The sequence below is a fragment of the Hyla sarda genome, chromosome 6 (assembly GCF_029499605.1).
Source record: "Hyla sarda isolate aHylSar1 chromosome 6, aHylSar1.hap1, whole genome shotgun sequence".
NCBI classification, from domain to species: Eukaryota; Metazoa; Chordata; class Amphibia; order Anura; family Hylidae; genus Hyla; species Hyla sarda.
The window spans coordinates 14640127-14667699 of NC_079194.1; the positions used below are offsets into that span (position 1 = coordinate 14640127).

A 27573-nucleotide genomic window follows, 5' to 3' on the forward strand; every position below is an offset into this window, starting at 1 on the left:
ATGACCGATCTATACAGACAATACAGAAAGGAAGTGTATACCTCCAATATGACCGGATCTATAGAGGAAGGAAGTGTATACCTCCAATATGACCGGATCTATATATAGACAATACAGGAAGGAAGAGTATACCTCCAATATGACCGGATCTATACAGGAAGGAAGTGTATACCGCCCATATGACCGGATCTATACAGGAAGGAAGTGTATACAGCCAATATGACCGGATCTATATATAGACAATACAGGAAGGAAGAGTATACCTCCAATATGACCGGATCTATACAGGAAGAAAGTGTATACCTCCAATATGACCGATCTATACAGACAATACAGGAAGGAAGTGTATACCTCCAATATGACCGATCTATATAGGAAGGAAGTGTATACCTCCAATATGACCGGATCTATACAGGAAGGAAGTGTATACCTCCAACATGACCGGATCTATACAGGAAGGAAGTGTATACCTCCAACATGACCGGATCTATACAGGAAGGAAGTGTATACCGCCAATATGACCGGACCTATACAGGAAGGAAGTGTATACCGCCAATATGACCGGATCTATACAGGGAGGAAGTGTATACCTCCAATATGACAGGATCTATACAGGAAGGAAGTGTATACCTCCAATATGACCGATCTATACAGACAATACAGGAAGGAAGTGTATACCTCCAATATGACCGATCTATATAGGAAGGAAGTGTATACCTCCAATATGACTGGATCTATACAGGAAGGAAGTGTATACCTCCAATATGACCAGATCTATACAGACAATACAGAAAGCAAGTGTATACCTCCAATATGACCGGATCTATACAGGAAGGAAGTGTATACCTCCAATATGACCGGATCTATACAGGAAGGAAGTGTATACCGCCAATATGACCGGATCTATACAGGAAGGAAGTGTATACCGCCAATATGACCAGATCTATACAGGAAGGAAGTGTATACCGCCAATATGAGCAGATCTATACAGACAATACAGAAAGGAAGTGTATATCTCCAATATGACCGGATCTATACAGACAATACAGAAAGGAAGTGTATACCACTAATATGACCGGATCTATACAGGAAGGAAGTGTATACCTCCAATATGACCAGATCTATACAGACAATACAGAAAGGAAGTGTATACCTCCAATATGACCGGCTCTATACAGGAAGGAAGTGTATACCTCCAATATGACCGGACCTATACAGACAATACAGGAAGGAAGTGTATACCTCCAATATGACCGGACCTATACAGACAATACAGGAAGGAAGTGTATACCTCCAATATGACCGGATCTATACAGACAATACAGGAAGGAAGTGTATACCTCCAATATGACCGGATCTATACAGGAAGGAAGTGTATACCTCCAATATGAGCAGATCTATACAGACAATACAGGAAGGAAGTGTATACCTTCAATATGACCGGATCTATACAGGAAGGAGGTATATACCTCCAATATGACCTAATCTATACAGGAAGGAAGTGTATACCTCCAATATGACCGGATCTATACAGGAAGGAAGTGTATACAGCCAATATGACCAGATCTATACAGGAAGGAAGTGTATACCTCCAATATGAGCAGATCTATACAGACAATACAGGAAGGAAGTGTATACCTCCAATATGACCGGATCTATACAGGAAGGAAGTGTATACAGCCAATATGACCGGATCTATACAGGAAGGAAGTGTATACCTCCAATATGAGCAGATCTATACAGACAATACAGGAAGGAAGTGTATACCGCCAATATGACCGGATCTATACAGGAAGGAAGTGTATACCTCCAATATGACCAGATCTATACAGGAAGGAAGTGTATACAGCCAATATGACCGGATCTATATATAGACAATACAGGAAGGAAGTGTATACCTCCAATATGACCGGACCTATACAGGAAGGAAGTGTATACCTCCAATATGACCGGATCTATACAGACAATACAGGAAGGAAGTGTACACCTCCAATATGACCGGATCTATACAGGAAGGAAGTGTATACCTCCAATATGACCAGATCTATACAGACAATACAGGAAGGAAGTGTATATCTCCAATATGACCGATCTATACAGACAATACAGAAAGGAAGTGTATACCTCCAATATGACTGATCTATACAGACAATACAGGAAGGAAGTGTATACCTCCAATATGACCGGATCTATACAGGAAGGAAGTGTATACCTCCAATATGACCAGATCTATACAGACAATACAGAAAGGAAGTGTATACCTCCAATATGACCAGATCTATACAGGAAGGAAGTGTATATCTCCAATATGACCGATCTATACAGACAATACAGAAAGGAAGTGTATACCTCCAATATGACTGATGTATACAGACAATACAGGAAGGAAGTGTATACCTCCAATATGACCGGATCTAAACAGACAATACAGAAAGGAAGTGTATACCTCCAATATGACCGGATCTATAGAGGAAGGAAGTGTATACCTCCAATATGACCGGATCTATACAGACAATACAGGAAGGAAGTGTATACCTCCAATATGACCGGATCTATACAGACAATACAGAAAGGAAGTGTATACCTCCAATATGACCGGATCTATACAGAAAGGAAGTGTATACCTCCAATATGACCGGATCTATAGAGGAAGGAAGTGTATACCTCCAATATGACCGATCTATACAGACAATACAGAAAGGAAGTGTATACCTCCAATATGACCGGATCTATAGAGGAAGGAAGTGTATACCTCCAATATGACCGATCTATACAGACAATACAGAAAGGAAGTGTATACCTCCAATATGACCGGATCTATACAGGAAGGAAGTGTATACCGCCAATATGACCGGATCTATATATAGACAATACAGGAAGGAAGAGTATACCTTCAATATGACCGGATCTATACAGGAAGGAAGTGTATACCTCCAATATGACCGATCTATACAGACAATACAGGAAGGAAGTGTATACCTCCAATATGACCGGATCTATACAGACAATACAGGAAGGAAGTGTATACCTTCAATATGACCAGATCTATACAGGAAGGAAGTGTATACCTCCAATATGACCGGATCTATACAGGAAGGAAGTGTATACCTCCAACATGACCGGATCTATACAGGAAGGAAGTGTATACCTCCAACATGACCGGATCTATACAGGAAGGAAGTGTATACCGCCAATATGACCGGATCTATACAGGAAGGAAGTGTATACCGCCAATATGACCGGATCTATACAGGGAGGAAGTGTATACCTCCAATATGACAGGATCTATACAGGAAGGAAGTGTATACCTCCAATATGACCGATCTATACAGACAATACAGGAAGGAAGTGTATACCTCCAATATGACCGGATCTATACAGGAAGGAAGTGTATACCGCCAATATGACCGGATCTATACAGGAAGGAAGTGTATACCTCCAATATGACCGGATCTATACAGACAATACAGAAAGGAAGTGTATACCACTAATATGACCGGATCTATACAGGAAGGAAGTGTATACCTCCAATATGACCGGATCTATACAGGAAGGAAGTGTATACCTCCAACATGACCGGATCTATACAGGAAGGAAGTGTATATCTCCAATATGAGCAGATCTATACAGACAATACAGGAAGGAAGTGTATACCTCCAATATGACCTAATCTATACAGACAATACAGGAAGGAAGTGTATACCTCCAATATGACCGGACCTATACAGACAATACAGGAAGGAAGTGTATACCTTCAATATGACCGGATCTATACAGGAAGGAGGTATATACCTCCAATATGACCTAATCTATACAGGAAGGAAGTGTATACCTCCAATATGACCGGATCTATACAGGAAGGAAGTGTATACAGCCAATATGACCGGATCTATACAGGAAGGAAGTGTATACCTCCAATATGACCAGATCTATACAGGAAGGAAGTGTATACAGCCAATATGACCGGATCTATATATAGACAATACAGGAAGGAAGTGTATACCTCCAATATGACCGGATCTATACAGACAATACAGGAAGGAAGTGTATACCTCCAATATGACCAGATCTATACAGACAATACAGGAAGGAAGTGTATACCTCCAATATGACTGATCTATACAGACAATACAGGAAGGAAGTGTATACCTCCAATATGACCAGATCTATACAGACAATACAGGAAGGAAGTGTATACCTCCAATATGACTGATCTATACAGACAATACAGGAAGGAAGTGTATACCTCCAATGTGACCGGATCTATACAGGAAGGAAGTGTATACCGCCAATATGACCGATCTATACAGACAATACAGAAAGGAAGTGTATACCTCCAATATGACCGGATCTATACAGGAAGGAAGTGTATACAGCCAATATGACCGGATCTATACAGGAAGGAAGTGTATACCTCCAATATGACCAGATCTATACAGGAAGGAAGTGTATACAGCCAATATGACCGGATCTATATATAGACAATACAGGAAGGAAGTGTATACCTCCAATATGACCGGATCTATACAGGAAGGAAGTGTATACCTCCAATATGACCGGATCTATACAGACAATACAGGAAGGAAGTGTATACCTCCAATATGACCGGATCTATACAGACAATACAGGAAGGAAGTGTATACCTCCAATATGACCGATCTATACAGACAATACAGAAAGGAAGTGTATACCTCCAATATGACTGATCTATACAGACAATACAGGAAGGAAGTGTATACCTCCAATATGACCGGACCTATACAGACAATACAGGAAGGAAGTGTATACCTCCAATATGACCGGATCTATACAGACAATACAGAAAGGAAGTGAATACCACTAATATGACCGGATATATACAGGAAGGAAGTGTATATCACCAATATGACCGGATCTATACAGACAATACAGGAAGGAAGTGTATACCTCCAATATGACCGGATCTATACAGACAATACAGAAAGGAAGTGAATACCACTAATATGACCGGATCTATACAGGAAGGAAGTGTATATCACCAATATGACCGGATCTATACAGACAATACAGGAAGGAAGTGTATACCTCCAATATGACCGGATCTATACAGGAAGGAAGTGTATACCTCCAATATGACCGGATCTATACAGACAATACAGGAAGGAAGTGTATACCTCCAATATGACCAGATCTATACAGACAATACAGGAAGGAAGTGTATACCTCCAATATGACCAGATCTATACAGGAAGGAAGTGTATACCTCCAATATGACCAGATCTATACAGACAATACAGGAAGGAAGTGTATACCTCCAATATGACCTAATCTATACAGGAAGGAAGTGTATACCTCCAATATGACCGGATCTATACAGACAATACAGGAAGGAAGTGTATACCTCCAATATGACCTAATCTATACAGGAAGGAAGTGTATACCTCCAATATGACCTAATCTATACAGGAAGGAAGTGTATACCTCCAATATGACCGGATCTATACAGGAAGGAAGTGTATACCTCCAATATGACAGGATCTATACAGACAATACAGGAAGGAAGTGTATACCTCCAATATGACCGGATCTATACAGACAATACAGAAAGGAAGTGTATACCTCCAATATGACCGGATCTATACAGACAATACAGGAAGGAAGTGTATACCTCCAATATGACCTAATCTATACAGGAAGGAAGTGTATACCTCCAATATGACTGGACCTATACAGACAATACAGGAAGGAAGTGTATACCTCCAATATGACAGGATCTATACAGACAATACAGGAAGGAAGTGTATACCTCCAATATGACCGGACCTCTACAGGAAGGAAGTGTATACCTCCAATATGACCAGATCTATACAGACAATACAGGAAGGAAGTGTATACCTCCAATATGACCTAATCTATACAGGAAGGAAGTGTATACCTCCAATATGACCGGACCTATACAGACAATACAGGAAGGAAGTGTATACCTCCAATATGACCTAATCTATACAGGAAGGAAGTGTATACCTCCAATATGACCCGATCTATACAGACAATACAAGAATTACAAAACAGCTTCAATGTAATAAAACAGTGTTTTCTAATGACCGGGAATCCCAATGTGCGAAGTAACATCCGCTGTGTGGGACTCGGCTCACTGCTCCAGCTTATCGCAGACACTCACCGTATGCTGTTCCTGGACCAAACTCATTTCCCGCATCCATCATGTACTGCGACAGCTGCTCCTGGTTATTCAGGCGACTCGGGGCTTTTCTGTCAAGTTTCTCATAGACAAATTCTTCTATCCTGGCGTCTGAAAAAAACAAAGAAGAAAGAACCACAAGTTGACAGAGTGACAAGATGGAAGCGCAGAGACCTGAGAAGACCTTATGTTGTGTCTGGAAAAGACATTAATGGACAATGAAAATGCAATTACCAACTACAGGTTAGACAAGAACTACGACTATTATAAAGACGCAGACACATCATGAAGCCTTGAAAAGAACATTAAGATATAAATCTGAAACTAAGTAATATTAGATGCGCTAATAAAGCTTGGAGGGGACCGATCACTGGGCCAGCAGTCCTGAGAACCACGAGTAAGTGGAGGAGAGGTTTAACCGGTGGTTCCCCCCCCCCCTCCGCCAATTCTGAGATCGAAAAGTGGAGGGGTCTGACCACAGGGATGTGGAATTCCTATCGCCCGACGCCCGGGACTAGCAGTTTTGGGCGCCGGGCAGGTGAATTTGTCCGGCCCTTAGCCCGGCTTCGGGCAAGCAGGGCCAGACCTGACAAGTGCGGTGGTGATCTGCAGTCTGTATGGAGCGGGCTCCGGACTTCTGCCCGCTCCATACTCTGCAGCCCCCGCTGTTCTCAGTAGCCGGGGGCCGCCGCTAATAGCCAGCATGCAGCGATCGCCGCAGCTGGCTATTAACCCTTTAGATCGCCGCTGTCAAAGCTGACAGTGGCGTCTAAAGGGAGACGTGAATGCTCCCTGGTGGGCTAGTGGGGTGGATCGCCCCCCCCCCCCCCGCAGCGCGATCGCTGGGGGGGGCGATCCACTATGGAGGTAGCCGGAGGACTTACGTCTGCTTCCTGCTGTCCCGTGGCTCTGTCATTGATAGATCTTGGCTGGACCAGGCTCTATCAATGGATCACAGAGCACACAGATCAATGGAGTTCAATAGAATCTATTCATCTGTCTGAGGAATCTAATGATTCCTCCTATAAATCTAATAAAGTGTAAAAAAAAAAAAAAAAAGTTTTAATAAAAGTTTGAAAGACACATTAACCTAGTGGTCTTCAAACTGTGCCCCTCCAGATGTTACAAAACTACAATTCCCAGCATGCCAGGACAGCCGTTGGCTGTCCGGGCATGCTGGGAGTTGTAGTTTTGCAACATCTGGAGGGCCACAGTTTGAAGACCGCTGCATTAACCCCTTCCATGTTAAAAGTTCAAATCACCCCCTTTTCCTATATAAAAACATGCAAACATAATAAAAATAAACATATTTGGTATCGCTTTGTGCGTAATTATACAACCTATTAAAATATAACATTATGTATCCCGTACGGTAAATGTAAAAAAATACCAAACTGCAGATTTGCAATTTTTATAATATCCCCAAAAAAAAAGTTAAAAAGCGATTAAAAAGTCAGATCAATACCAAAATGGTACCGATACAAAAAACAGATTATGGCGCAAAACATGAGCCCTCATACAGCCTGGTATGTGGAAAAAAAAATAAAGCTACAGGGGTTAAAAAATGGCAATTAAAAAATTTGAAAACTTTCAGAATTAGTAAAACATGACGTAAACGATAAAATCTAGAATTACTGTAATCAGGCGCTTAAAGTATAAAACTAACATGTTATCTGACCACAAGGTAAATGGCGCAGAAAAGAAAACCACCAAATCTGCAAAATTATCTTTTACTATTTCAATATCACTTCCCCAAATATATATATTTTTTTGGTTCAGAGAATATGTTATTGAAAAATTAAAAGGTGTCATTATAGTAGGTAGTTATGGCTATTATAGGGCGAGGAGGAAAAAATTAGAGCGTAAAAGCGAAAATTGGCCCAGACAAGTGGATCGTCATGAGGGACAAGTAGATTTTGCTCCATTTTAGTCCCGTGGACAAGTAGTTTTTTTTATAAAATTTCCACACCCCTGGACCAGTGGGGCCCCCGCTAATCCTAAGACTGAAAGGTGGAGGGGTCCGATCAGTGAGTCCCTGCCAGTCCTGAGAATAAAAAGTAAGTGGAGGGGGTTGACCATTGGGCCCCTGCCAGAAGATATAACAGCTGCAGTGAATGGGGAGCGGTGGGTAAGTAGGTCAGTTGTTGCTGTTGCATTGTACAGTGAGTTGTAGGGTTAACTATGAGGTTTCTTTAAAGGGGTACTCCACTGCTAGACATGTTATTCCCTATCCAAAGGACATGTCTGATCACGGAGTGTGCCTGCTGGTGACCCCCGCCGCGGCATCTCAGTCATCCGGTGCACGGAGTGAACTCTGCTCCGTGCCGGATGACAGGTGATCACAGCCGCCACGCCCCCTCCTACAGACATGAATGGAGTGGGCGTGGCGTAATGTCACATTCACTGAAGCCCAAGGCTTCTTAGACCATAATGCCGCTGCGCAGGGCTGGAGATCGCAGGGGATCCCCACAGCCAGACCCCCCGCTTATCAGACTTTTTATCTCCTATCCTTTGCATAGGGGATAACATTTTTGGGGTGGAGTACCCCTTTTAGGACAGGGTCACACGTAACGGATCCGCAGCATATTTTACGCTCTGGATCCGCAGGTGACCCATATTGTGCCTCCTGCTGCTGTCGAAAACAAACCCGGCCCCTTAATGCGCTATTTCGGCAAAGAGCTGAGGGTGTCGTACGGGAGATCGCAGGGGCAATCTCCTAAATGGGGCCCCAACATTAGCCCTCAGTGTGAGCGTTAATGCGCGTAACGTCGATCTGAGAAGTCGACGGTTACGCCCCGCCCCGTCCCCATACAGTTCTATAGGAGAGGCGGGGAGGCATGAACGCTGCCTCCCCGCCTCTCCCATAGAGACACACACGAGGAGTGTCGGCCACAAGGTCATGCTGCGGTCGGCACGCCTTCTGCATGGGAGAGCTGCGGCAAAGCCGTGGCCCTGCACAGGAGATCGCGGGGGGGGGGGGGGGTACCAGTGGTCAGACCCCCCGCGATCAAATACTAGAGGATAAAGTGAAATTTCATGCTCAGTCTTCCTCATTTAATTCCTACCCCCCCTATTTTACATCTATTCCCCCCCCCCCCTATTTTAAGTCTATCCCCCCAGTTCACATCATTACCCTATATCACATCTCCCTCATTTCATGTCCACAATCCCATTAAAAGGAGAACTCTGGCATCTGAAACTTAGGAGGATAAGTTTCCGATTGCGGGGGTCCGACCACTGGGGCCGGAGTTTTTCCTCCCCAAGATGCCCTTCAGGTGTCCCTATGATAAATCTGTAGCATCTGAGCATAGGCCTCGGTGCTCTAAATATAACAATCAAGTTCTGGACTTTTGTCTGTCTGTGAATCTATCCTTTAAAAGGGGTACCCCCACTGGAATTTTTTTTATTTTTTTTAAACTGGTGCCAGAAAGTTAAACAGATTTGTAAATTAAGTCTATAAAAAAAAAATCTTAACCCTTCCAGTACTTATCAGCTGCTGTTATGATCCACAGGAAGTTCTTTTCTTTTTGAATTTTCTTTCTGTCTGACCACAGTGCTCTCTGCTGACACCGCTGTCCATGTCAGGAACTGTCCAGAGTAAGAGAAAATCCCCATAGCAAACCTCTCCTGCTCCGGACAGCTCCTAAAATGGACAGAGGTGTCAGCAGAGAGCCCTGTGGTCAGACAGAAAGGAAATTCAAAAAGAAAAGAACTTCCTGTGGTTCATAACAGCAGCTGATAAGTACTGGAAGGGTTAAGATTTTTTAATAGAAGTAATTTACAAATCTGTTTAACTTTCTGGCACCAGTTGATTTAAAACAATAAAAATAAAATAAAATGTTTTCCAGGAAAGTACCCCTTTAACCCCCATCATCACCTCATCAACGTAAAAACTATTTCTCAATCGGAATATTTTCAGTCTTTCCAAGATATTATATGAAAATTCCCGGTGGAGTCTCGCTGGTCAAACAGAGGAAGGAAAAGAGGATTTGGTCACAGGAAGGCGGCCGCAATCAGATAAACACAAGGCCCATTCCTTGAAGCCCCTGTATAGCCAGAAGATGTGAAAAACAAAAAGGCAAAATGTCAGCGGAAGTCACCAGCAAAATGGGCTCATAAATTATTGACTGTCAAGATAAGACTAAAAAAAAATGCCAAGACGATGAGAGATTTCCAGGAATATATGAGCGGAGGGCATATATATATTATATACATATACACATACACACACACACACACACACACACACACACACTATATATATTCGAGTATAAGCCGACCCAAATATAAGCCGAGGCCCCTAATTTTACCCCAAAAACCCATGAAAAGTTATTGACTCGACTATAAGCCTAGGGTGGGAAATACATCATCCCCCCCCCTATCATCATCCAGACCCCCGTCATCATCCCCCCCCCCTTTATCATCACCGCCTGTTAATCCCTTCATCAGTGGTCTTCAACGTGCGGACCTCAAGATGTTGCAAAACTACAACTCCCAGCATGCCCGGACATCGGCTGTCCGGGCATGCTGGGTGTTGTAGTTTTGAAACCTCTGGAGGTTCGCAGCAGGTTGAAGACCACTGCGGCCTTCGTCATCATCCAGCCCCCCCCCCCCCCTTTGTTTTGTACTCCCCTCCCCTCGATGGGAAGGAAGGGTGAGCTGGTCCGGGCAATCTATGCTGCAGGGACCGTCAGGTGGGGAGGGTTAGTCGTTGAGGGCTGTCCATTTTCATCGGGGTGGCCTCTACTCCGCGCCCGGCACTGGACTACTCATGTTGCCTTGACGACGACGCACAGGGATGTTCATCTGCAACGCGGAGAAGAGGCCCCCCCCTGTGAAAATTGACAGCCCTCAACGACTAACCCTCCCCACCGGACGGTCCCTGCAGCATAGATGGCCCGGACCGGCTCACCTTTACTTCTCGCCGAGGGGAGGTAAGTACAAAACAAAAGGGGGGGGGGCTGGATGATGACGAAGGCCGCAGTGGTCTACAACTTGCGGACCTCCAGAGGTTTCAAAACTACAACACCCGATGGCTGTCCGGAAATGCTGGGAGTTGTAGTTTTGCAACAACTGGAGGTCCGCAGGTTGAAGACCACTGAGAAGGGATTGAGAGGCGGAGAGTTCATTCGAGTATAAGCCGAGAGGGGCGTTTGCAGCATGAAAAATCATGATGAAAAACTCGGCTTATACTCGAATATATATATATATATATATATATATATATATATATATTCATTCGAGTATATGCAAAACTCCTATTGTAGTAATGTACGGGTGCCTCCCGTTGTTGATCTGGGTCAGAGATCCAAGCTTGATACAAAAAGTATAAACAGTGTCACTCCAAGTAGGTGTAAAAGTGGTGTCTTTATTCACTCCAAGGCTAGTGACGTTTCGGCTGGCTCACCCACCCATTATCAAGGCTTTATAATGGCTGGGTGAGCCGGCCGAAACGTCGCTCGCCTTGGAGTGAATAAAGACACCACTTTTTCACCTACCTGGAGTGACACTGTTTATACTTTTTGTATAGCAAACTAAGAGGAAGAGCAGCACATCGGAATAGTCAAACTCTGGTAGTGGGTGCAGGCCGTCGCAGGGGCCCCAGTCTTGGGTCCAACGAAGTAGATACAAGAAGGTTGACTGCAGCGCAGCAGAGTATTCAGTTGAAGATGTGGCTTTATTCCATAAATACAGTGACTACGTTCCATCTCACATCACTATTATCAAATCAAATAACGATGGTGTGAGACCACAGAGACATAGTCACTGTGTTTATCGAATAAAGCTACATCTTCAACTGAATACTCTGCTGCGCTGCAGTCAACATATATATATATATATATATATATATATATATATATATATATATATATATATATATATATATATATATATATATATATATATATATATATATATATATATATATATATATATATATATATATTGGGACATTCATCAAATAGCGATCCTTGAGTCATAGCGATAGCATCTCCAGCTCTTATGACTAAATATATATCCTTCTGACATATAGAAGGGATGAGCCTTATGTGAATGATACAAGCAGAAAACAGATAAACAATTACAATATGCTGATTAAATACCATATATACTCGAGTATAAGCCGACCCGAACATAAGCCGAGGCCCCTAATTTCACCCCAAAAACCCAGGAAAAGTTATTGACTCGACTATAAGCCTAGGGTGGGAAATACATCATCCCCCCCATGTAATCATCCAAACCCCCGTCATTAACACCCTCATCATCATCACCGCCTGTCATCATCACCGCCTGTCATCATCACCGCCTGTCATCATCACCGCCTGTCATCATCACCGCCTGTCATCATCACCGCCTGTCATTCCCTTCATCAATGGTCTTAAACCTGCGGACCTCCAGATGTTGCAAAACTACAACTCCCAGCATGCCCCGGACAGCCATCGGCTGTCCGGGCATGCTGGGAGTTGTAGTTTTGAAACATCTGGAGGTCCGCAGGTTGAAGACCACTGCGGCCTTAGTCATCATCCAGACCACCCTTTCGTTTTCTACTCCGCTCCCCTCGGTGGGAAGGAAGGGTGAGCTGGTCCGGGCCATCTATGCTGCAGGGACCGTCCGGTGGGGAGGGTTAGTCATTCCGGGATGTCCATTTTCACCGGGAGGTCCTCTTCTCCGCTCCGGGCCGGCCCCAGACTAGCGACATTGCCTTGACGACGACGCACCAGGACATGATGATGGCAGCTGATGGCTGTCCGGACATGCTGGGAGTTGTAGTTTTGCAACATCTGGAGGTCCGCAGGTTGAAGACCACTGAGAAGGGATTGACAGGCGGAGAGTTCACTCCAGTATAAGCCGAGGGGGGGCGTTTTCAGCACGAAAAATCGTGCCGAAAAACTCGGCTTATACTCGAGTATATACGGTATATAGTTCAACGGTAACTCAGGAAACAACGAGATTTGTTACTGTGCAGAACTTTTAAATATACCCATAGTTAACAAAAACTTTTTATATAATGTAGATAATACCATTATATGAATATTTGTAATATACATTGGTTAAAAACATGTGTATATTTTAGTCCCTGCAGCTATTGCCTGTGTGTCTCTCTGAGGAGACCAAGTACAGGAAGTGAGGGTGGACCGGCAGGGCGCCGCACACCAAGGACCGGCAGGGCGCCGGACAGGCAAAAATAATTATTTCAGTAATTATCAGCTGTTGTAGGCTCCACAGAAAGTTGTGTAGTTCTTTCCAGTATGACCACAGTGCTCTCCACCTTTGTATGTGTCAGGAAACGTTAAGAACATAAGCAAAACCCCATAGCAAAGCTTTGTTTATTCGGACAGTTCATGATACAGACCGAGATGGCAGCAGAAAGCACTGTAGTCAGACTGGAGCATACGGCAGCTGATAAGTACTGGAAGGATTAAGATTTTTATATAGAAGTAATTTACAAATCTGTTCAACTTTCTGGCACCAGGGGTTTAGAATTTTTTTTCTTCCAGAGTAACCCTTTAATGTGTCAGAGGAAGCGGTAAGTCCTGGGTCAGTTGACTTCCTGTGAATAACAATATAACATAGTTACCTGTTAGATCCCTCCTGCTAGCACCCAGCCCCCTGCCAGCTCTATCTTTATACTGCTGCTGCTATCTCTATGGGATCAGGATATAAAACAGCAGTGTTGGCACATTATGTTTTTTTGCTGCTTGTTTTTGAGTTTTTGCTGTGATTTTGTAGAGATGAGCGAACTTACAGTAAATTCGATTCGTCACAAACTTCTCGGCTCGGCAGTTGATGACTCATCCTGCATAAATTAGTTCAGCTTTCAGGTGCTCCGGTGGGCTGGAAAAGGTGGATACAGTCCTAGGAAAGAGTCTCCTAGGACTGTATCCACCTTTTCCAGCCCACCAGAGCACTGGAAAGCTTTACTAATTTATGCAGGAAAAGTCATCAACTGCCGAGCCGAGAAGTTCGTGACGAATCGAATTTACTGTAAGTTCGCTCATCTCTAGTGCTTTTTTCAACAACATGGCAAAAAGGTGCTATTTTACAGCAATTGGGAAAATCACAGTCGAAACAAGTAATTTTACCACAATTATGAAAAATGTATATGGAATGAAGAAGAAGAAAAAAAAATGTATTTTAATGAGACTGAGAAACTAGATAAAGTCTTGCCAAGTTTTAACCCCTTGAGGACTGGGCCATTTTTCATTTTTACCCTTTCGTTCTTCGTTTTTTTTCCTCCTCCAATGCTAAAAATCTAAACGTTTTCAATTTTCCACCTATTGACCCATATGAGGGCTTGTTTTTTGTGTCACCAATTTTACATCAATTTTTTTTTTTAAATAAACCAATTTTATAGTCTCCATAAGGGACTATTAAATGTAATCTTCAGATTTCATACATTGTTCAGTACTATGTCATAGCATAGCATTAATCAGTGTTATCTGTGCTCTGCCGCTCCAGCCTGCCATGACTAGCTGGAGCATCAGATTATCGATTGGACAGCGAGGAGGAAGGCAAGGGCCCTCCAGCCATCCCTCTTAGCTGGTTCGGTTCCACTGCGGTGGTTCCTATCAACACCGCTGAACAGCCGGGATGTGTTTTTTTTTTTTTTTTTTTTTAAACATTTTAGATGCGACCATCAACTTTAGCCGGCGGGACCCCCTGCTGTGACCAGCAATCCGCACCTGAGAAGCGGAAGGAGAGCAGGTCAAGGGCATACAGGTACGCCCCTCGTCCTAAAGCGCTATATACACCTGTCTACATTAGGGTATATTCACACTGCGGAATTACAGCAGAATTCCGCGAGTAGAATTCAGCGCTAAGAACGTTACCATCAGTGTGAATGGGTCTTCCGTGAGGCCCTTTCATACTGAGGAATTTCAGCAGCGGACAATTCCGCCACTGAGATTGTTCCGCGCAAAGAAAGTCCGCGAGCACTGCATAGCTGTCAATGGTGACGGCGCAAACCAAGAGTATGTTTACACTGCGGAATCTCCACTCACGGAGATTCTGCAGTGTGAACATACCCTTAGTGTTACTCATATCACATCCTATGGTGGGGGCCTTACTTGGATTTGGCTGTAATAACACTTCTGTTTGCTTCATTATCTTCTCGGTCCATTGTTTGGTGGATTCTGCTTTGGCAAGAAGATTCTCAAGGTGAGCGTCCAACTCCGTCTTCTCTGCCTGGCCAAACTTCTCTTCTGTAAACTGCGGGAACAGAGAGGTAAAGAGATAAGTATCTGCAGACTAGAGAAATTCACGTAGTGATTCATATAGAAGGCAATGGAGCGTCCCCTCAAAACAGGCATCACACAGCAAGGCAGGGTTCACTGTGACAGCAAAGACTATTTTAGTCATATTTTAGTCATCTGAATTGGTGAAGTGGACTGCTAAAAGATTTTAGCTAAATTCTAGACACATTCTTAAAGCAGAAGTATCATGGACAAAAACGTATTCCCCTATCCACAGGATAGGGGATAAGTTTAAAGTTGTGGGGGGGGGGGGTCTGAGCACTGGGGCACCCACGCCCCCTATATATATGTGTAGCTCTATTGGAGCTAGGAAGCGGGTGCCTCCACGCCCCCTCTATATAGCTCTATGGGAGAGCCAAAGATTGCTGAACAGCTCTTCCAGCTATATGGAGGGGACGTGGCGGCCCCCGCTTAAGGCCCCAGCGTTCAAGCCCCCCCCCCCCCCCCCAACAGTCTAAAACGTATCCCCTATCCTGTCCACGTTTCTGTCAATGATCCTTTTTAGGTAAATAGATCTTAAAAGGAGTACTCTGGTGCAGGACAAGCTATTTCCTATTGAAAGGATAGGGGCTAAGTGTCTGATCGTGGGGGGTCCGACTGCTGCACAGCACCCTGGCTCTCCCATACACGCAGAGAGTGGAGGTACACAAACTCAGGCTCTCCCAAAGAGATGCATGGAGGGGGCCTGTCAGCCTCCACTTCGTGCAGGGGTCAACACAGCTCAGTGTATGGGAGAGTAGGGCCGCTGTGCAGGAGACCGCGAGGGGTCCCAGCAGTCGGACCCCCTGCAATCAAACACTGATCCCTTATCCTTTGGATAGGAGATAACTTATCCTTCACCAGAGTTCTTCTTTAATCTGTTATTACTTATGGTATTAAAGGGGTTGTCTCAGCTTGCTTCTTACGGCCTCTTTGCAGCGGTCGGAGGTGGTCGGGAAAGTTAAAAGCAGTTACACAATTTGCATAACTTCCAAATACTTTAAAGGGGTACTCCACCCCTAGACATCTTATCCCCATCCAAAAGATAAGTGATAAGATGTCTGATCTCGGCTGAGGCATCCCAGACATCCGGTGCACGGAGCAAACACACATGAAGGGGGTGTGGTGTCACGTTATGAGGTGGCGTTGTGTTACATCACGTCCCCAGTCCTGGAAACAATAAGCTTTCCAAGCCCAGAGACGCAGCCCAGCATAAAATGCAGGTGCTGCATGGAGATCGCGGGGGGTCACCAGCAGCGGGCCCCCAGCGATCAGACATTTGGCCGGAATACCCCTTTAAATGGGTGCTGTCATTTTAAATAAGCTACAGACATGTTTCAAAAGTTTTGATCGTTCGGCGTCTTAGAAGGCAGGAGAAGAGCGTACTAAGCGTCATCTCCCAGCTCAAACTTACAACGTAAGGTTATGGCAGTGTTTTCCAGTGCGTCTCCAGCTGTTGCAAAACTACGACTCCCAAAATGCCCGGACAGCCTTCGAGCCTTCAGGGAGTTGTAGTTTTGCAACAGCTGGAGGCCCACTGTATGGAAAGCACTGGTGTATGATATTATCTCCAGACGGTTACTCAGGGTCCGAGTGTTCAGAGCCCGACCTATCAAAACTTTTGAAACGTCAATTTTTATTTTTTTTTTGCAAAACCGTGAACCCTCAGCAGAGAAATGACAAGTAGAACAATTTATAAAATAACAATAGCTAAAAACGGAGAACTTTATTTTGTCTCCGGATCTCGCTCCTTTCACTGGTAGACAATATATATATTTTGGCTGGGAGGCAGCGCGCTCCTTCCTTCCACTACCACCATGTTTGAAAAGCTAAACTACACCAAATAATTTAGCTTTTAAACAAAGTTTTTGTCTCCTGCTCGGGTCTGTATGAAGCATTTACATCGGATTCCATCATATAATGACGGACATGACGTAATTCTGAGAGAGACGAAGAGGCTGAACCGTTGACCGTTTCCATGACCGCTGCTTTGCTTTCTTCATTGACTCGGGAGTAGGGGGGGGGGGGCACTAGTAATTAGGGCTGCATGATTTAAGGAAAATATGCGATTGGGATTAGGGAGATTATTATATTGCAATCACATATAGAAATCGCAATATTAAACAAATGGTAAAATTCCACAAATTCATGTCCAACCTCCCCCATTTAAAGGGGTCCTCCGCTGCTTAGCGTTTGGAAAAAACTATTCCGAACGCTGGAGCTGGGAGCTCGTGACGTCATAGCTCCGCTCCCTCATGACATCCGCCCCCTCAATGCAAGTCTATGGGAGGGGGCGTGACGGCTGTCATGCCCCCTCCCATAGACTTGCATAGAGGGGGTGGGGCGTGGCATAATGAGGGGCGGGGCTATGAAGTCAAACTCCCAGCGCCGGTCCAGCGTTCAGAACAGTTTGTTCCAAACACTGAGCAGCGGAGTACCCCTTTAACATTTCCCTCCGGCCCCATTTCATGTCAATCCCCAAATGTCACGTTCTCCTCCATTAATGGGTGAAACATTAAAGGGGTACTCCGGGGTACTGAATCCATAGCCCATCCTTTCCCTCTCACCTACCTATTTCCTTATTTCAGCTGTCACTTCCATACAGGGAGTGGGAGAAAGACATCATAATCAGATCCTGCTAGTCCTTGTGTAAACCCCTCACTGAGACCTAGCCCCACCCTCCTGAAAGACAAACACCATGTGATTTCTGTCTTCACAACCACACCTCCCCTCCCCTCCCTGTGTGAGGATCTTGCCTGCAGAGAAGCTGCTCTTTTCTTGCTGTAGATCTTATCACTGACTGCTGCCATTCAGAGCACAGCATGATTTATTGCTGGGGGAGGGAGGATAGTTTGAAAGAAAAGACATGTACAGTGTGTGCTGCTGACGGTGTGTTCACAACTAGTGATGAGCGGCATTGCCCATATTCGAATTTGCGATATTTTGCAAATATATAGACGAATATTCGTCTTATATTCGCGAATTTTGCGTATTCATTATATTCGCATATTCATGTATTCGAGGAAGAAAAGAGTGGGGGGGGGGGTGGGCAACTTTACTATAGATTGCTAGGGATGTTGTTGATAACCTCTGACAAGTGTATTTGCATCATTCTAATTGGCTCACGTGTGAAAAGAAGGAATATGCGAATATTCACATATGCGGAAAAAGTTAATATTCGTAATTTCGAATGTATAGCGAATATATTCGTAATATTCGCCAATTCGCAATAAAAATTTGAAATGCGAATATATGCGCCCAACACTACTCACAACAACACAGCATGCAAACAGATAGTAAGAGCAATGGGCTGGCAGCCATTACACAGAGCCATCCTGACTGCTGGGAGTTGTATCCTGGGCCGCAAGCAAGGAAAAAAGAATATTTAGGAGACAACAGGGGCTACAGGAGCTGGTAAAATCACATGGATAACGACAGGGGGCACATAACCGGAATTGTGGTGGTTTTGGGGCATTTACATTTTTCTTAACTTCCCTGGAGCAACCCTTTAAAAAAACAAACTGATGCTTACCTAGCCCCGGTCCCCCGTAGGTCTTCCGCAGATCCCGTTCTCCTCGGTGCTGTCCGGTGTTTATAGGACTTAAAGGGGTACTCTGCCCCTAGACATCTTAACCCCTATCCAAAGGGCAGGACCCCCGCAATATCCGTGCTGCACCCGGCGTTCATTTGAGCGTCGGGTTCAGCACGGGAGGCTCATGACGTCATGGTCACGCCCCTTCAATGCAAGTCTATAGGAGGGGGCGTGACGTCCGTCACGCCCCCCTCCTATAGACTTGCATTGAAAGGGCGTGGTCGTGACGTCACGAGTGGGGCCTGACCACCACAGGTAATCACAAGTTTTCCCCGGGGGCCATATTGATACATCACGATTTGTAGGAATCATGATTCGATATATCGTGACGCCCCATTTACACTTAGACAAGTGTCCCCCCCCCCCCAACCTGCGGCTCTTCAAGTGGTTAAAAAACTACAACTCCCATCATACCCTGATGGTCTTTGTCTCTCCGGCCATGAAGAAAGTTGTAGTTTTTCAGCTGCTAGAAGAGTCGCAGGTCGGGGAAGCACCATAACATCTGTGACGGATTATGTATGAAATCAGCCGTACTGAATAGCTGCGCCTGTTCTCAGCAATTAACCCATTAGGCCCCCATGACACACGATCATGTGACGTCTCAGATTATTGGCTTCACGTGTCCCTTATCGGTCTGTTCTGTAAACACTTTACATGATGAAACGCTCGGCCGGTATCCCAGCAATCTGATAAAAGATGGCTGCCGGAGCCCAAGGGGATTACAGGGCATCAGGACAGGTTCAGAGCGTTGTTCACACTGAATATATGTCTATACAGGGGCCCCTCTATATCCGTGTAGTGCTGTCTATACAGGGGCCCCTCTATATCCGTGTAGTGCTGTCTATACAGGGGCCCCTCTATCCGTGTAGTGCTGTCTATACAGGGGCCCCTCTATCCGTGTAGTGCTGTCTATACAGGGGCCCCTCTATCCGTGTAGTGATGTCTATACAGGGGCCCCTCTATCCGTGTAGTGCTGTCTATACAGGGGCCCCTCTATATCCGTGTAGTGCTGTCTATACAGGGGCCCCTCTATATCCGTGTAGTGCTGTCTATACAGGGGCCCCTCTATCCGTGTAGTGATGTCTATACAGGGGCCCCTCTATATCCGTGTAGTGCTGTCTATACAGGGGCCCCTCTATCCGTGTAGTGCTGTCTATACAGGGGCCCCTCTATATCCGTGTAGTGCTGTCTATACAGGGGCCCCTCTATATCCGTGTAGTGCTGTCTATACAGGGGCCCCTCTATATCCGTGTAGTGCTCTCTATACAGGGGCCCCTCTATATCCGTGTAGTGCTGTCTATACAGGGGCCCCTCTATATCCGTGTAGTGCTGTCTATACAGGGGCCCCTCTATATCCGTGTAGTGCTGTCTATACAGGGGCCCCTCTATATCCGTGTAGTGCTGTCTATACAGGGGCCCCTCTATATCCGTGTAGTGCTGTCTATACAGGGGCCCCTCTATATCCGTGTAGTGCTGTCTATACAGGGGCCCCTCTATATCCGTGTAGTGCTCTCTATACAGGGGCCCCTCTATATCCGTGTAGTGCTGTCTATACAGGGGCCCCTCTATATCCGTGTAGTGCTGTCTATACAGGGGCCCCTCTATCCGTGTAGTGATCTCTATACAGGGGCCCCTCTATCCGTGTAGTGATGTCTATACAGGGGCCCCTCTATATCCGTGTAGTGCTGTCTATACAGGGGCCCCTCCATATTCGTGTAGTGCTGTCTATACAGGGGCCCCTCCATATCCGTGTAGTGATGTCTATACAGGGGCCCCTCCATATCCGTGTAGTGATGTCTATACAGGGGCCCCTCCATATCCGTGTAGTGATGTCTATACAGGGGCCCCTCCATATCCGTGTAGTGATGTCTATACAGGGGCCCCTCCATATCCGTGTAGTGCTCTCTATACAGGGGCCCCTCCATATCCGTGTAGTGCTCTCTATACAGGGGCCCCTCCATATCCGTGTAGTGCTCTCTATACAGGGGCCCCTCCATATCCGTGTAGTGCTCTCTATACAGGGGCCCCTCCATATCCGTGTAGTGCTCTCTATACAGGGGCCCCTCCATATCCGTGTAGTGCTGTCTATACAGGGGCCCCTCCATATCCGTGTAGTGCTGTCTATACAGGGGCCCCTCCATATCCGTGTAGTGCTGTCTATACAGGGGCCCCTCCATATCCGTGTAGTGCTGTCTATACAGGGGCCCCTCCATATCCGTGTAGTGCTGTCTATACAGGGGCCCCTCCATATCCGTGTAGTGCTGTCTATACAGGGGCCCCTCCATATCCGTGTGGTGCTCTCTATACAGGGGCCCCTCCATATCCGTGTGGTGCTCTCTATACAGGGGCCCCTCTATATCCGTGTGGTGCTCTCTATACAGGGGCCCCTCTATATCCGTGTGGTGCTCTCTATACAGGGGCCCCTCTATATCCGTGTGGTGCTCTCTATACAGGGGCCCCTCTATATCCGTGTGGTGCTCTCTATACAGGGGCCCCTCTATATCCGTGTGGTGCTCTCTATACAGGGGCCCCTCTATCCGTGTGGTGCTCTCTATACAGGGGCCCCTCTATCCGTGTGGTGCTCTCTATACAGGGGCCCCTCTATCCGTGTGGTGCTCTCTATACAGGGGCCCCTCTATCCGTGTGGTGATCTCTATACAGGGGCCCCTCTATCCGTGTGGTGATCTCTATACAGGGGCCCCTCTATCCGTGTGGTGATCTCTATACAGGGGCCCCTCTATCCGTGTAGTGCTGTCTATACAGGGGCCCCTCTATCCGTGTAGTGCTGTCTATACAGGGGCCCCTCTATCCGTGTAGTGCTGTCTATACAGGGGCCCCTCTATCCGTGTAGTGATGACTATACAGGGGCCCCTCTATCCGTGTGGTGATCTCTATACAGGGGCCCCTCTATCCGTGTAGTGCTGTCTATACAGGGGCCCCTCTATCCGTGTAGTGATGACTATACAGGGGCCCCTCTATCCGTGTAGTGATGTCTATTCAGGGGCCCCTATATCCGTGTAGTGATGTCTATACAGGGGCCCCTCTATCCGTGTAGTGATCTCTATACAGGGGCCCCTCTATATCCGTGTGGTGCTCTCTATACAGGGGCCCCTCTATATTCGTGTGGTGCTCTCTATACAGGGGCCCCTCTATCCGTGTAGTGATCTCTATACAGGGGCCCCTCCATATCCGTGTAGTGCTCTCTATACAGGGACCCCTCTATATCCGTGTAGTGCTCTCTATACAGGGGCCCCTCTATATCCGTGTAGTGCTGTCTATACAGGGGCCCCTCTATATCCGTGTAGTGCTCTCTATACAGGGGCCTCTCTATCCGTGTAGTGATGTCTATACAGGGGCCCCTCTATATCCGTGTAGTGCTCTCTATACAGGGGCCTCTCTATCCGTGTAGTGATGTCTATACAGGGGCCCCTCTATATCCGTGTAGTGCTGTCTATACAAGGACCCCTCTATCCGTGTAGTGCTCTCTATACAGGGGCCCCTCTATATCCGTGTGGTGCTCTCTATACAGGGGCCCCTCTATCCGTGTAGTGCTCTCTATACAGGGGCCCCTCTATATCCGTGTAGTGATCTCTATACAGGGGCCCCTCTATCCGTGTAGTGCTCTCTATACAGGGGCCCCTCTATATCCGTGTAGTGATCTCTATACAGGGGCCCCTCTATATCCGTGTAGTGCTCTCTATACAGGGGCCTCTCTATCCGTGTAGTGATGTCTATACAGGGGCCCCTCTATATCCGTGTAGTGCTGTCTATACAAGGACCCCTCTATCCGTGTAGTGCTCTCTATACAGGGGCCCCTCTATATCCGTGTGGTGCTCTCTATACAGGGGCCCCTCTATCCGTGTAGTGCTCTCTATACAGGGGCCCCTCTATATCCGTGTAGTGATCTCTATACAGGGGCCCCTCTATCCGTGTGGTGCTCTCTATACAGGGGCCCCCATCTGTGTTTACATCCCCAATACTGAATTAGAGCCTAATGCACACGGAGCGGCCCCTCCCCTCCCGCCGCACACATTACCGCACCTGTACCGCACGGGTCAGGAAGGTCCCGGCATCCGCCGCCAGCTTCTTCACGTTAAAGTCCATGTTGCTGAAGCTCCGGGGCCGCGGCTCACAGGATGAGGATGAGGAGAGATGAGGCTCCGCCCCGGGCTGTCACACACTGGGCGTCTCCTACGCGACACACCAATCATGTGACCGGAAGTGACAGCGGCGTACGTGCATACCATAGAGATGACAGAGCGTACAGCGACAGAGGAGCAGACGTGTTGACGTATCGAGGCGCTGTATGTGTTATTGCGCAGGCGCGGCCTCAGCCACGTAAATTTGTAGTCCAGCTGTAAAGTTTTGGCTTTTTGTTTTTTAGTTCGGTTTTACTCCATGTTTAATCTTTTGGCAACTACTTTATATTCTGGATTTCTAATAATATTTTCCAGAAACCTTGTGAATCAGAAGCAGACAGTGTTACATGACCTTTAACCCCATAAGAACCAGGCCAATTTTCACTGTAGGACCCGGCCATTTTTTGCACATCTGACCACTGTCACTTTAAGCATCACTACCGCTGGGTAGCTCAGTGTGTCCGGGAAATCCGCCGCTATGAGTGAACAAAGCTACCAAGCCGCAGCAGGGAGCTCACTATTGTGACTGCGGGCGGGCATCCGCTGTATGTAATATGCTGCGGATGTGCGCCGTGTCATTCTACACATTATGCATTTTTATTTTCATTATATTTATTTATTACATTTATTTATTTATTTTTTACACTTAAAAAAATACTTTTTTTTACACTTTTTTTACACTTTTTGTTTTTACACTTTTATTTATTTTATATAATTTTTTTACACTTTTTTTTAATGCTTTTGAATACTTAGTATTCCAAAGCATTGCAGTTATAGGCTGCCTGCTAGTTTTACACTGGCAGGCAGCATATCAGGACGTGCCTCTGGCAATTACCGGGGCAGACCTGGGGGTCCTTGTAAAGTAACATGCAGCACCCTGCTATCTTTTGGGGGGTGCTACAGGAGAGAGACAGAGGGAGCCCCCTCCCTCTGTCAAAACTCCTTACAGCTCGCGGTCACTTCCGACCACGGCTGTAAGGTTTAAACTGCCAGAACCAAAGTGTTACAGCCGAGTCCCTGCCACGATCTTGTGGGTGCACTGGGCAGCACCCACGAGAACCATGGACATGTATACTCGTCCTGGTGCCCTATCCAAAACATAGGGGATAAGATGTCTGATCGCGGGGGGGGGGACCTCCGCTGGGGACCCTGCGATCTCTCCTGGAGCACCCCCATTCACCAGCTGCACAGAGCAAAGAACGCTTCGTGTCTGATGACGGGCGATACAGGGGCCGGAGTATTGTGATGTCACGGCCCCGCCCCCTCGTGACATCACCGCCCCCCTACTAATTGTAAGCCTACGGGAGGGGGCACCACGTCCCCTCCCAATTTTTTATGAAGGGAAGAGCTTTTATATAGTTTTACAAACTTTTTTTTATTTTACACTTTTTAAGTCCCCAATGGGGACATTTATATACAATCCTTAGATTTAATTCACTGTTGTCACGATGCCGGCTGGCAGGTAGTGGATCCTCTGTGCCAGAGAGGGATTGGCGTGGACCGTGCTAGAGGATCGGTTCTAAGTCACTACTGGTTTTCACCAGAGCCCGCCGCAAAGCGGGATGGTCTTGCTGCGGCGGTAGTGACCAGGTCGTATCCCCTAGCAACGGCTCAACCTCTCTGGCTGCTGAAGATAGGCGCGGTACAAGGGAGTAGACAGAAGCAAGGTCGGACGTAGCAGAAGGTCGGGGCAGGCAGCAAGGATCGTAGTCAGGGGCAACGGCAGAAGGTCTGGAATCACAGGCAAGGAACACACAAGGAACGCTTTCACTGGCACTAGGGCAACAAGATCCGGCGAGGGAGTGAAGGGGAAGTGAGGTGATATAGGGAAGTGCACAGGTGTAAACACTAATTGGAACCACTGCACCAATCAGCGGTGCAGTGGCCCTTTAAATCGCAAAGACCCGGCGCGCGCGCGCCCTAGGGAGCGGGGCCGCGCGCGCCGGGACAGAACTGACGGGGAGCGAGTAAGGTACGGGAGCCGGGGTGCGCATCGCGAGCGGGCGCTACCCGCATCGCGAATCGCATCCCGGCCGGAGGTGGTAACGCAGCGCCCCGGGTCCGTGGAACCGACCGGGGCGCTGCAGTGAGGGAAGTGTAGCGAGCGCTCCGGGGAGGAGCGGGGACCCGGAGCGCTCGGCGTAACAGTACCCCCCCCCTTGGGTCTCCCCCTCTTCTTGGGGCCTGAGAACCTGAGGATCAGACTTTTGTCCAGGATATTGTCCTCAGGTTCCCAGGACCTCTCTTCTGGACCACAACCCTCCCAATCCACTAAAAAAAAAGTTCTTCCCCTGACCTTTTTAGAGGCCAAAATCTCTTTGACAGAGAAGATGTCCGAGGAGCCGGAAACAGGAGTGGGAGGAACAGATTTAGGAGAAAAACGGTTGAGGATGAGAGGTTTAAGAAGAGAGACGTGAAAGGCATTAGGGATACGAAGAGAAGGAGGAAGAAGAAGTTTGTAAGAGACAGGATTAATTTGACACAAAACTTTAAAAGGACCAAGATAGCGTGGTCCCAACTTATAGCTCGGGACACGGAAACGGACATATTTAGCGGAGAGCCATACCTTGTCTCCAGGGGAAAAAATGGGAGGAGCTCTTCTTTTCTTATCTGCGAATCTCTTCATGCGAGAAGAAGCCTGTAAGAGAGAATTTTGGGTCTCTTTCCATATGGTGGAAAGATCACGAGAAATTTCATCCACAGCGGGCAGACCAGAGGGCAAGGGGGTAGGGAGGGGGGGAAGAGGGTGACGGCCGTACACCACGAAAAACGGAGATTTGGAGGAAGATTCAGAGATTCTGAAATTATACGAGAATTCGGCCCAAGGTAGAAGATCTGCCCAGTCATCCTGGCGGGAGGAAACAAAATGTCGTAAATAGTCACCCAAGATCTGGTTAATTCTCTCTACTTGTCCATTGGATTGAGGATGGTATGCAGAAGAAAAATTTAATTTAATCTTGAGTTGTTTACAGAGAGCCCTCCAGAATTTAGACACAAATTGGACGCCTCTATCCGAGACGATCTGTGTAGGCAACCCGTGAAGACGAAAAATGTGTACAAAAAATTGTTTAGCCAACTGAGGCGCTGAAGGAAGACCAGGAAGAGGGATGAAATGTGCCATTTTGGAGAATCGATCAACGACCACCCAAATAACAGTGTTGCCATGGGATGGGGGTAAGTCAGTAATAAAATCCATACCAATCAGAGACCAAGGTTGTTCGGGGACAGGTAGAGGATGAAGAAAACCAGCGGGCTTCTGGCGAGGAGTCTTATCCCGGGCACAGATAGTGCAGGCTCGCACAAAGTCCACCACATCAGTCTCTAGAGTCGGCCACCAATAGAAGCGAGAGATGAGTTGCACAGATTTCTTGATGCCCGCATGACCTGCGAGATGGGAGGAGTGACCCCATTTGAGGATCCCAAGGCGTTGGCGTGGAGAAACAAAGGTCTTTCCTGGAGGAGTTTGCCTGATGGAGGCTGGAGAAGTGGAAATCAGGCAGTCAGGAGGAATGATGTGTTGAGGAGAGAGTTCAATTTCAGAGGCATCTGAGGAACGAGAGAGAGCATCGGCCCTAATGTTTTTATCAGCAGGCCGAAAGTGAATTTCAAAATTAAATCGGGCAAAGAACAGAGACCACCTGGCCTGACGAGGATTCAGCCGTTGGGCAGACTGGAGGTAGGAGAGGTTCTTGTGATCGGTGTAAATAATAACTGGAAATCTTGATCCCTCCAGCAGATGCCTCCATTCCTCAAGTGCTAATTTAATGGCTAGAAGCTCTCGATCCCCGATGGAGTAGTTCCTCTCCGCCGGAGAGAAGGTCCTGGAAAAAAAACCACAAGTAACAGCATGCCCGGAAGAGTTTTTTTGTAGAAGGACAGCTCCAGCTCCCACTGAGGAGGCATCAACCTCCAATAGGAAGGGTTTAGATGGGTCAGGTCTGGAGAGCACGGGAGCCGAAGAAAAGGCAGACTTGAGTCGTTTAAAGGCGTCTTCCGCTTGAGGAGGCCAAGACTTGGGATCGGCATTTTTTTTTGTTAAAGCCACAATAGGAGCCACAATGGTAGAAAAATGTGGAATAAATTGCCTGTAATAATTGGCGAACCCCAAAAAACGTTGGATGGCACGGAGTCCGGAGGGGCGTGGCCAATCTAAGACGGCAGAGAGTTTATCTGGGTCCATTTGTAGTCCCTGGCCAGAGACCAAGTATCCTAGAAAAGGAAGAGATTGGCATTCAAACAGACATTTCTCTATTTTGGCATAGAGTTGATTATCACGAAGTCTCTGAAGAACCATACGGACATGCTGGCGGTGTTCTTCAAGATTGGCAGAAAAAATCAGGATATCGTCCAGATATACAACAACACAGGAGTATAGTAGATCACGAAAAATTTCATTAACAAAGTCTTGGAAGACGGCAGGGGCGTTGCATA

General features: G+C 46.5%; 1 protein-coding gene across 1 annotated transcript in view; it reads right to left on the reverse strand.

Moving 5' to 3' along the window:
• SH3GLB1 (SH3 domain containing GRB2 like, endophilin B1) overlaps nucleotides 1-23234 on the reverse strand; it is a gene marked incomplete in the record, with an annotated part of 74287 nt that extends 51053 nt beyond the window's left edge. Inside the window, 3 exon segments of the mRNA XM_056523215.1 lie at nucleotides 6161-6289; nucleotides 15247-15388; nucleotides 23045-23234. Of these exon segments, the coding sequence (XP_056379190.1) occupies nucleotides 6161-6289; nucleotides 15247-15388; nucleotides 23045-23107 (334 nt within the window).
• Between the last annotated feature and the right edge of the window lie 4339 nt (nucleotides 23235-27573).